Raw genomic sequence first — 12,641 nt, forward strand, 5'->3', positions numbered from 1 at the left:
TTGTTCTGAGGAGAAAAGGGAAGTTGTTTCCTGATGATTCACGACAACCAGTGTTGGGCACTGATAATTAGTTATAGTTACTCACTACTTTGTCCAAAAAGTAACTGAGTTGGTAACTGAGGTCCTCTATAGTCAAAGTAACTAGTTACCAGGGAAAATAACTATTTCCGTTACTATAAAAAGAATAGAATAGAATACCGTATTTTCCGCACTATAAGGCGCACCTAAAAGTCTTATTTTTTTTCAAAAGCTGACCATGCGCCTTATAACACAGTGCGCCTTATATATGGCTCAATATGAAATTCGCAAGGTCTCGCAACTACGAGAAACAGCCGCCGACTCCATTTTTCGCGCTGTGCAATACTGGGAAATATTAAACGATTGGTAGTTGCCGGGGCTCGTGTTGTATTTGTTTACTAAGTGGCAAAATGGCTACCCCATTAAACTGCTTAATTCATATTCAACAAATACAGTATTTGTCTGAATCCAGGGTTTTGACTGGTGAAGATGTAAAGCACAATTTACCTTAAACAAACGCAGAATTATTCAGAATGTCACGTTTGACAGAGAGAGAGAGAGCGAGAGAGAGAGAGAGAGAGAGAGAGAGAGAGAGAGAGCGAGATTCTCTTTCATACGTGCATTTGTATAAAAAATGGCTCCTGTTAAGAGACACGCGTACAACGCCGAGTTTAAACTCAAAGCGATCAGTCACGCAGCACAACACGGCAATAGAGCGGCAGCGAGAGAGTTAAACTTAAATGAATCGATGGTACGGAAGTGGAGAAAGGATGAAGATAAGCTCCGCCAAGTAAGGAAAACTCAACAAAGTTTCCGTGGCAATAAAGCAAGATGGCCAGAGTTAGAGGAGACACTTGAACAGTGGGTTGTTCAACAAAGAGCGGCAAGCAGAAGTGTCAGTACGATAACTATACGTATGAAGGCAACAGCGCTGGCACAAAAACACCGGACGTGTTGGATGGCCCATTCACTGAGATATGGTCAATTCGAACACAGCAGAAGAAGAATTCGAGGGATTCGTCGATGAGGAGCTTATAGAGTGATCTTTGTTTTTCTTTTGTGTGTTTACGTTTTACATTTTACAGTTATTATGTTATTGCTTTATTGTTATCGTTTTGCACTCGTTGTTTTTGCACATTACGAGTGTCACTTTATTGCAATTGCACTAACGTTTCATTAAAAATAACAGTATCAGACGTTTTTTTCTTTGCGTGTTGACTAAATGGACAAAAAATAAAATGATATGTCGATGTTGTTCAAAGATGTTAAAGATGTGTCACGAAAATGCTTTACCTCAGAGAAAATAATAAAACGGCTGTTTATTTATTTTGGGAGTGAATGGAGTTGTGGAAAGCTTGTTTGTTAATAAAGTTGGACCTTTTTGAATGTTTTGTTGACATTACCTTGAGCGTGGCAACATCTAGAGGTTGCATAACGTAACTACATTCTCTACTGTAGTCAAGTCGTCACATTTATTTACCGTAAATAGCCCTTAATCCCAAAAATGTCTCGAAGGACTGCACAGGATTACAATTACAAAATTGCACAATGACCTGATCTTAAACCAGCATGCACTTATAGCGCCTTATAATGGGGTGCGTCTTATGTATGGCATAAGTTTTAAAATATATCATTCATTGAAGGTGCGCCTTATAACATGGTGCGCCATATAGTGCGGAAAATACGGTATACCTTTATTGTCATTGTTACAAAATGGGTTAACATATTGTGACAACGAAATTGGGCATGACACTCCAGTTTTACACATTCACAGTGAGGTATGAGCCAAGAAGATAAAGGAACAGAGAAGATAAGGTTATAAAACAAGGGGGATAAGGCTATAGTTATAATTGACATGGTATTTACACAAGAAATGTCGGCATTTTCTGAGCAGTATTCGAGTCAGTTGGATAGAGAAGGACAGACAGGTAGTTGTGTTATAGAATCTTGTAATATTTATTGCGCCTTACTAGCAACGTATCCTACACTTCAAGTGCAACAAATATAAACAGTTAACCATGTAGTATGAGCATCAGCAGTATGTTGGCCTGGAGAGGGATGGGCGCCACCAGGCTGTACTTGCCCAGGACACACCACAGGAAATGGTGCCTCTACGACCCGTGCGGTTAAGGGATCCTACCAAACCAATCCAAACCAAAGGTAACCAAATGTAACCAAACCTAACCAAACATAACTGAACGTAACCAAACCAAAAGTAACATAACCAAACGTAACTGAAGTTTTGATAATTTCTGCAACAAGATATCATTGATGTATTGTATGGTAGCTGTCCATAGCACTTGTTTTTTGATTGTAGTTCATTGTTAATAAAGATTGGTTGATTCTGGTTAATTCTTGTGGCAAAAAGTTGAAGTCATGGATGGCTACAGGCCTTTCCACTTGTTATTCACTTTCATTTTTAGTTGACTGATGAACAAGAATAGTGCAAGATAAATTGGTCAGTTATACCAGTGTTTTTCAACCAGTGTGCCGTGAGACCTTGTCTAGTGTGCCGCTGGAATTTTATCTTTCCCTACAAAAAATCAGGCCATTATTCAGTATTTTTGCAATCTTCAGACGACTAACTGTAATAGTCATTCATATCAGTAGGTGGCAGTAGATTTTATATACTTTTTATGTACTAATTATCTGCTCTTGAGGTAGGACAGTACATTTAATAACTTAATTTGTTTAACAAAGCGGTTTAAGATTGCACTGTAAAAAAAAAAAGTCGGTGAGCAACGCTTGAAACAACAGTGAGCAACCATGATCCCAAGTGTGGCAAGATAATTAATTATCAAACATGTCCAAACCGTCAAGTTACGTTTTGCTGAGTTTCCGGCAATGCAAAATTATTTTTCTCTTTTGAATGAATTGACTCATGTACTATTGCAAAGGTTGTACGGCCTACAAATTACAATTATTTCACAAGATTTCCATTTCTTTTTATTTCCTGATATATTTTATCGCATAATATTAACATTTTTGGGGGCTTATTTAGTCGGTTGCAAGATACAGAACTGTACTTAATCACATTTTTAGCGGAAGTACAATGTTGGCAACAAGATTCACTTGATATCATTGGAAATGATTTGAATGCAACACAAACTTTTTCTTCTTTTTTTCCGTGTTTTCTTTCTACTTTTTTTTAAATTCCTTGAAAAAAAATCTCATTGTGTTTATTTAGTTACTTTTTCTTTTTGTTCTCTGTTTACTTTTTTTCTACATTTCTTTCTTTTCTTTTTTTCTGTCTTTTTTCTAAATGTTTCCTTCTTTTTTTCTCTTCCTTTTGTTTCTTTTATTCTCAGCTTTTCACTACTTTTTCATTTTGGGTATTTTTTTCTTTTTTGTTCTATTTCACCTTTCTTTAAGTCATGTTGTGCATAGTTTTACATAATATTTGGTCATGTTGGGATGAAAGAAGCAAAAACAACCCGAAGAGCCGTTTAGGACCCGAAAGAGCCGGTTCCTTTTAGTGAGCCGAGCCAAAGAAGCCGGTTCTCGACAAACTCTACTAACTTTACTCAACTTCGTTCTCCTTCAACTCGACTTCAAAATACCGCATTTAGGACACAACGTCAGGGGAACCCGTGTATTTTAACCTTCATGCACTGTAACTTTGACTCGAGTCGCTTCTTAATGAGTCATTTTGAGCCCTCATTTTTGTGCGCTGGCTCGATTTTCTTGTGCGCAGAGAATGTGCGAGCAGTGCGCAATTGCGCACGGGCGAAGCTTAGAGGGAACACTGCTCTGTTGTATGATTTAGTGATTTACAAGTAAATTTGAAAGTGGCACTCCATACCGAAAAGGTTGCTGACCCCTACTGTATATGGTTCGCTTCCTATCGGCTTCCGTGTGCTTTTAAAAAACACCTTCTTACTCTTTCACCACTGCCGCATCTACCCAAGTATAAGAATTCCCCGGAGAGCACGTGATACGGCTAGTGGGCTTCCTGATTTCCCTGCGCACCATTGATCTCACGCTGCCGTCAGCGGGCAAACAAAACACAACCTTGACGCAAACATCAATCCTGGAGTAGTCTCTTGTCTATACCGCTGAGAATATATTGTTTGTATTCAGCAAACAAATACCAAAGACGAGTAGAGAACACAACAGCACTGATTTTTTTCAAACGGGATTGGTATTTGAAAATATCGACATAAACGTACTAACCTGTTTGCGATATTTGTATAGTATGCGGCGTCCGGTTCCAAGATGAGCAACTCGAAGCAGCTGGTAGGAGACACAGAAAAAAATGGACATGTTTATTTCATACCTGTCAAGCTCCACGGCTCCATGCCCTTACAAACTGTCAAGAGATCAAAGCCAGGAGAGAAAGCTTACCACGTGTTGTGAGTCATCATTTTATTCATATTTAGTTTCTTTTGTCTTTTATTAGCATATTTGATATTGGAGTAATCCAAAAGTAATTCAAATTAATCCAGTTAAAGTAACCCTACCCAACCCTGATTTTATGTTCGTTTTGCCGGAGATCAAAGAGATCAAAGCCAGGAGAGAAAGCTTACCGCGTGTTGTGAGTCATCATTTTATTCATATTTAGTTTCCTTTTGTCTTTTATTAGCATATTTGGTATTGGAGTCATCCAAAAGTAATTGAAAGTAATCCAGTTAAAGTAACCCTACCCAACCCTGCCCATGATTGACCGGTGTTCCCTCTTCAATTGACGTAAAGAGCAGCATTTTCCTATGAAGCACAATATCCTACCTTTCAACCTTTTGTAAAGGATTTTATCATATACGCATTTTTGCTCAAATATTTTAATTTTATATTAGAAAATAATATATTTCTTCACTTTTTTTAACCAACATTAAGGGAAAGGTTTTGGACACTATAGTATAAAGGTACAAGTGGAAGTGAAAGATAACTATTAGACATACATCTTGCAAAACCCAGAGTTTATAGAGTGATGAGTGCGGAGGCGAGATTAAATTAAATCCAAATTACTCAAAGTGTGGCAAGCACCCAGCAGTCCTATTAAGAGCAGTTCACATACAATAAAACCAAAATGGAGGGGTGTGTGGACAGGATGGGGTGAGATAGGGCTGGGTTGGCCTAGATTTGAAACAATTTTGCAAAGAAGAGTGGGCTAAAATTTCTCCACGGCATTGTGAATGAGTCATTTCCCATTATCGTAAACGTTTGATTCCTGTTATTGCTGCCAAAGTTGGCCTAACTTGGGGTTAGGTTCAGGGGGCAATTCATTTTTCACATAGCAACAGATAAGTTTAGATAGATAGATAGAGAGATAGAGAGATAGAGAGATAGAGAGATAGAGAGATAGATAGATAGATAGATAGAAAGAGAGATAGAGAGATAGATAGATAGATAGATAGATAGATAGAGACATATAGGTAGATAGATAGACAGAGATAGAGAGATAGATAGGTAGAGACATATAGGTAGATAGATAGATAGAGATATATAGGTAGATAGATAGATAGAGACATATAGGTAGATAGATAGATAGAGACATATAGGTAGATAGATAGAGATATATAGGTAGATAGATAGAGGTATATAGATAGATAGATAGAGATATATAGGTAGATAGATAGGTAGAGATATATAGGTAGATAGATAGAGATGTATAGGTAGATGGATAGATAGAGACAGAGTGATAGATATAGAGAGATAGATAGATAGATAGATACTTTATTCATCCCGAAGGGAAATTCACACTTCCAGCAGTATCCTTGGTTGAAAAATAAAATAATAAAATAAAAGAAATAGAATACAGAAATACCCAATGATATAGAGTATTTAAATAGTGCTACGTAAAATACACACTGTAACAAAAATAGGGTGATATGCATAAGTGGGGGTGGGGTTTAATGTGGGCTTTTCCTCCCCCGGGTGGAGTTAAAGAGCCTCATGGCATGAGGAAGAAATGATCGCCTCAGTCTGTCCGTGGAACAAGACTGTGACAGCAGTCTGTCGCTGAAGCTGCTCTTCTGTTTGGAAATTTTAGAACTTTTTGATGCCTTAGTAAATAAACATTTCAAAACTGTATTTGATATTTTCTTGTGTCTATTAAAATTAGTTTGATGATCTGAAACCTTTGTGAAAGCACAGACTTCAGGAAAAGGGCAAATACTACTGTCACAGCACCGTACCATGGTCTGAAATACTGACACGCCAGGAAGGAAAGGCGACGGATGTACACACCTGTCCATCTTCAGAGTAGTCCACAGTAACTGAGGCGTTGCTCTCTGGTGGAGTGTAGATATTTCTGTAGTAGCCGATGGATCTAATGGTCTGCAAAGTGTGCCGGGCCACACTCGGCATGGTTACGGCTGACAGGCGGTCCCTGGAGTCGAAATCGAAAATATACTGCCGCTGGCTGTGCAGAAGCAGGACCATAGACTGTTGAGGGAGGAGATAAGCAGGTCAAATTGGCAACAGTTATTTGCACATGAATGACCTTAGAATTTAAAAGTCTAAAAACCAGAAAAACAGATACCTGGTATTTATACTCAAAAGGAAAAACACTGAGATATCAGAAACTATGCAAACTATTTAAGAGGCATCCATGTTTTCTCTTTTGGGTGGGAGATTTCTGTCCAGGGTATGCATACGTAGTCTACCAAGACCGCAAGAGAAGTAAATCATATTTGCTGTCACCAGGGTTGGGTAGGGTTACTTTAACTGGATTACTTTCAATTACTTTTGGATTACTCCAATACCAAATATGCTAATAAAAGACAAAAGAAACTAAATAGGAATGAAATAAAATGAAAATGAAATGATCTGCATTTATATAGCGCTTTTCAAGTCAATGACTTCCCAAAGCGCTTTACAATGTGCTCCACATTTCCCAATAGCGGCCTTGCAGCCATGTAAGGCGCTAACCTGCTTATTGGGGGTATTAGGGGTTCAGTGTCTTACCCAAGGACACTTCGACACGTAACACGGACGAGCCGGGATTCGAACTGGGATCCCTTGATCCCTAGACGAGCGCTCTACCTCCTGAGCTACTGCCGCCTGTATGAATAAAATGATGACTCACAACACGTGGTAAGCTTTCTCTCCTGGCTTTGATCTCTTTGATCTCCGGCAAAACTAACATCAAATGCGACAGAAACAAAATGAAAATAAATCCAAACAGCTTGCCAACATCATTTTTGCCGTTCCATGTATTCCGTTACTCCCCAAACCTGCACGACATTTAGTCATTTTATTCATATTCAGTTTCTTTTGTCTTTTATTAGCATATTTGGTATTGGAGTAATCCAAAAGTAATTGAAAGTAATCCAGTTAAAGTAACCCTACCTAACCCTGGCTGTCACAAATAATATCAAACTCTCACACATGCACAACTATACTCTCAAAAAGACAGTCACTAGGGGTGGGACGATAGGCTTGGGTCACTGTTCAATTGTATCACGATACTCGATTTATATCACGATTCCCGATAATTGCGATTCTACAAGTATTCAATATACTTGCCGACTGTCATTTCATTTTATTTGCTAAAAAACAAACACCCTAAACCATACATTTCTGGGACAAACCATGAACAATGCACATCAGTCTGTCTCAGGAGGTTCGACAAAGACTAATTAGACTAATTCGATGGAATTCACTTAGTTTAATACTTTAAGAAAATCTGCCCCCGTGTGAAAATGCCGGCTATTCTTGTCCATATTTTCCCGAAAAGAAACGAGCATGCATTGTTAGGAGAATGAAGTTTGTGTTTGGTTAATGGAGTCAGATAACTAAATCGAATAATTTGATAAACGATACATTTGTAATGTATTTAATTCCTAACAGTGTGTATAAGAGTATAGTAGTGTTTGAACATAACTAAGACTATGTCTGTATAAAAGTATAATTGTGCATGTGTGAGAGTATGATCTTACACGTGAGACCAAATATGATTTTTTTCTTAAAGCCTATCAAATAGTCTAGCTTAATCTAAGATGCTGTCCGAACAATGTATAAAATAGTGATCCTTTCTAGTAAGTGTGTTCTCCTTTACCTTATCTAAGTAAGTGTAGCTCCATATCTTTCCATCTGCAAATAGTCTGGAAACGATTCTTCCTTGACTGTCGTACTCCCATTTCTCTGTGGTCGGACCTCTTTGCAGACCTGTTACCTGCCCGGTACTGGATGCGCACAGAAAAACCACATCAGTTAAATCACTTCCGCCAATAGGAGTCCTTGAAAATTGCCAGGAGGTCTCTATATTAAGACTGTATGTTGGTCTTGGAGTGCTCTCTTTTGGTTGACATGTTAATTATTTGTTGCTGAAAGGAAAGCTGCATGGTTGGAACGGATTAAAATACTTACCATTGTTTCCAATGGGGAAAAAAAAATTCGGTACTCAACCAAAAACCAGGAACGCATTATGGTTGAGGAATGAGGTACCACTGTACAAGGCTTTTTTTTTTCCCTGACAAATTTGTGATTTGTTTTTTTTTGGTCCAAAATGGCTCTTTCAACATTTTAGGTTGCTGACCCCTGGGCAAGCTTATATTTTTCCATTTCTTTGATTTATAATATTGTAATTTTCTTGTTTATTAAAGTACTTGAATTAAAACTTATACATTTTGTCCCCTGCCCACTGCCCGATGATTGCTGGGATGGGCTCCAGCACCCCCGCGACCCTTCTGAGGATAAGCGGTGCAGCTGATGAGATGAGATGATGAGACATTTTAATCTATGGTATTTTTAAATTAAATGTAATTTATTGTTGATTGGATGGACTTTGATGATTTGATGATATGATTCAACATAAATAAAAATGTAATGTAATGTAATGTAATGTAATGTAATGATCTGCATTTATATAGCGCTTTTCAAGTCAGGACTTCCCAAAGCGCTTTAATAAACATCAACATCAATAAAAAAGACATTGCTCAAGTTACTCAGTACATAGTTTTCTCACCAAATCCATTTTTTTTGTACTTGTAACTCAAGTAATTATTTGAATAACTTCTTTACACTTCTACTTCTGTATTATTATGAACTAACAGTACTTTTACTTGAGTAAAATTCTGGCTACTCTACCCACCTCTGATTGACTGAAGATATTTGTTCATGGTAAAATGACATATTCTTATTTGAAATATTTGGTTCAATTACCGTATTTTCCGCACTATAAGGCGCACCTAAAAGCCTTTATTTTTTTTTCAAAAGCTGACCATTCGCCTTATAATACAGTGCGCTTTATATATGGATCAATATTAAGTCGCAAAGTCTTGCAACTAAGGCAAGCAGCCGCCGACTCGATTTTCCCCCGAAGGCGAAGTCGTCCGCGGTGTATGCTGGGATTTATATAAATCTGGGGGAAATGCGTTTCATTTCCTAACCAATGTGTCAATCATCACTATTGGCTAAAGTTATTCGGAGGTAAAGAGGGCGGATCCTATTTATCATTTACAGGCTCGAATAGGCTAAAGGGGCGAAACAAAGCCTGCAATTGGCCGAAAAAGATGAATGTGAATCGCACGTTGGGTTGCACTACGGCATAGAGAATTTTTTTTTTACTATTCTGTATTTGTAAATATTTGACTCTCCTGGATTTACTACACTCACGGTTGTAAGAAGACCAATGTTACGTATCATTATTGAACGTGATGGCTGCAAGATAACTTAGGTGAGCTATGCGGCTTTATATTTTGTTCTTGTTTTAGAACGATCTTGGTGTTTCTGTGATGAGTCTTTTTTTAAACTCAATTCAATTCAAAGTGTTTATTGTCATATGCACGGTAAAGAACCCCGTTTCTCTGCACAATACAATTCTTACTTTGCTGTCCACACAGTTGCCAGCAAAAAATAAAATGGAAACTAAGAAATGTTTGGCATTTCTTGAATCCCAAGACTTTAACCTTCCGAATGATATTTGGAACGATGCATTTGAGTGATTGGTGACCTCGTACAGACACTGTTTCCGTACATGTCTGAGACACGTATTTGCCTCTTTGCAAGCTTTGGGAATGTTAAGGGGGTAATAAGTTGGACTGAACTATCTGACTGTTTTGTCCACGTTCCCATTGTAGCGCCTTATGTATGGAAAATATAGGACCAAAAAACTATTTTTTGGGGGTGCGCCCTATAACCCGGTGCGCCTTATAGTGCGGAAAATACGGTACTAAGAATTTATCATAAAACACTGCAGTGGAAAGCTATTGGATTTCATGAGAGATTAATAACTGCGGTCTCAAATGCGCTCGATACGGTAGGTGACCGATAAGTGATTTGAAATATCAATATTTGACCAACTGCCTGTGATTAATGACTCAGGGTATAGAATCTTACCTGGAGTAGGTCAAGTTAACAGGAAGTAGCTTGCTGCTCGGAACCCAGAGTGTGGGATGCCCTTGGGTGTCGTAGATGATTTTCAGGAGGAACTTCCGGTGATCGTCGTAAATCTTCTCGATTCGTAGAGTGCGATCATAGTCTACAGACAAAAGGTTCCTTCCGTTCACCTTTGAATGGTAAAAACGCAGATTAGGAGAGACGAAGAGAATGAGCCAATTGTGGGTTTTGGGATTTGTTAGGCGATTTGCCTCTTATCTCTTGTCATATATACACGGTGGATAAGTGTGGAAGATTTAGGGCGACAAAACAGCTTGCAGCAAAGAAACTTGGTAAAATATTTTGGTAAAATATTTTAGTCCATGCTTCAGGTAAAAATTAGTGGTCTTTTTCGGTAATATACACCCGAGATTTTTAGAGTAAGGCTATTTCATCTTCTCCATGACCAGCAGATACGAACATTTTTGTTATAAAATTCATTCATAAAGTTTCAATTTTGAGGAATTAGAGAAACAGAATGTGGAAAAACCAACAGAAAATAATATTGTTTAATTTTTAGAGAATTATTTCCAAATTTGAGTGCGAACTAAATATTTGGTCACCGACAAACGAGCAAGATTTCTGGCAGTCAAAGGGGTCTAACTTCTTCGAACGAGGTCTAAAGAAGTCTAATGTGGAGCTACCCGGAGCTACCCGAAGCTACCTGGAGCTATCCAGAGCTACCCGGCTTCAGCACTGTTAGGGACAGAAACACAAAAGCCTGCGGGAAGCGGAGAGGAGGTGGCCTCCCTATCTACGTGAACACGAGGTGGTGTAACCCTGGGCACAAAGATTTCCATCTGCTGCAGGGACGTCGAACTTTTGGCCTAGCGTGTGACGTCATCCACTCCGCTGTTGCTAAACTACAACACAGCACCCCGAGGCCATCCTGTTAATCTGTTAATGAACAACAAGAGGATACTGCTGGAAGTGTGAATTTCCCTACGGGGATGAATAAAGTATCTATCTATCTATCTAATGAGGCTCCACTTGTTACCTGTATTAAGGGCCCCCGTTTAAGCTCATTATCGGTATAAAAGACACCCGTCCATAACTCCAAACTCCATTATGGCCAAGACCAAAAAGCTGTCGAAGGACACCAGGGACAACATTTTAGACCTGGACCAGGCTGAGAAGATAATCTACGATAAGTAAAATTCTTAGTGTAGATAAATAAAATCTAGGAGCACTTAGTAGAAAATGGCCGACTTACAAGACCACTGATAATCTCCCTCGATCTGGGTCTCCATGCAAGATCTCACCCTGTGGCGTCAAAATGATAACAAGAACGGTGAGCAAAAAACCCTGAACCACACAGGGGGGGACCTAGGGACCTGGTACCACGGTAACAAAGGCTACTATCAGTAACACAATGCGCCAACAGAGACTCAAATCCTGCACTGCAAGGTGTGTCCCCCGGCTGAAACCAGAAGATGTCCAGGCCAGTCTGTGGTTTGCTACAGAGCAATTGGATAATCCAGAGGACTGGGAAAATTTGTTATGTAATATAATTTTTAGGTAGAAACACTGGTTGTTGTGTTTGAAGGAGAAAGACTACTGAATTGGATCCGAAGATCACCATATCCACTGTGAAGCATGGGGGTGGAAACATCATGTGGTGGCTGTTCTCCTGCAAAGGGACCAGGATGACTGATCCGTGTAACTGAAAAGTAAATGGGGCCACGAGTCAAGAGATTTTGAGTGAAAATCTTCTTCCATTAGCAAGGGCGTTGAAGATAAGACAATGCTGGGTCTTTTAGCATGACACTGATCCCAAACACAGAGCCAAGGCAACAACAAAGTGGCCTTATAGGAAGCATTTCAAGGTCCTGGATTGGCCTAGCCAGTCTCCAGATCTCTACCCAATAGAAAATCGGTGGAGGGAGTTAAATTGTTTGTGTTGCCCAACGACAGCTCCAAAACATGACTGCTCTGGAGCAGATCTGGATGGAGGAATGGGCTGAAATACCAGCAACAGTGTGTGAAAAGCTTGTGAAGAGTTACAGAAAAAGTCCTCCATTATTGCCAACAATGGATACATACCAATGTATTGAGATAAACTTCGGGTATTGACAAAATACTTTGCCTCTATGACTTGCAAATTACGGTTCACGGATCTGGGTTGTTGGGGCACCAATGAGGATACAACTCTGGACAGACTTCTCCACCGTTGACGGTCCCTGGCCTGTTCTTGGGTCCTGGCAAAGTTGGCACCAGTCCATTCCTTAATATTGTCGACCCAGTTCTTTGTCGGTCTTCCTCTCCTCCTGCTCCCTTGGACTTTGCCCTGGAGAATGATCTTG

At 39.2% G+C, this 12,641-nt stretch overlaps 1 protein-coding gene across 1 annotated transcript in view; it reads right to left on the reverse strand.

Moving 5' to 3' along the window:
* The window catches only part of LOC148360750 (teneurin-3-like), a 238,694-nt gene that overhangs the window by 20,579 nt on the left and 205,474 nt on the right, over positions 1–12,641 (reverse strand). The window contains exons 38-41 of the mRNA XM_088341657.1: positions 10,300–10,469; positions 8,018–8,144; positions 6,205–6,402; positions 4,192–4,251 (exon numbers count right to left, since the gene is read on the reverse strand). Coding sequence (XP_088197783.1) covers positions 4,192–4,251; positions 6,205–6,402; positions 8,018–8,144; positions 10,300–10,469 — 555 coding nt within the window. The remainder of the gene's footprint in view (positions 1–4,191; positions 4,252–6,204; positions 6,403–8,017; positions 8,145–10,299; positions 10,470–12,641) is intronic.

Source organism: Urocampus carinirostris, chromosome 8 (genome assembly GCF_059441175.1).
Source record: "Urocampus carinirostris isolate Australia breed hairy pipefish chromosome 8, RoL_Ucar_1.0, whole genome shotgun sequence".
NCBI classification, from domain to species: domain Eukaryota; kingdom Metazoa; phylum Chordata; class Actinopteri; order Syngnathiformes; family Syngnathidae; genus Urocampus; species Urocampus carinirostris.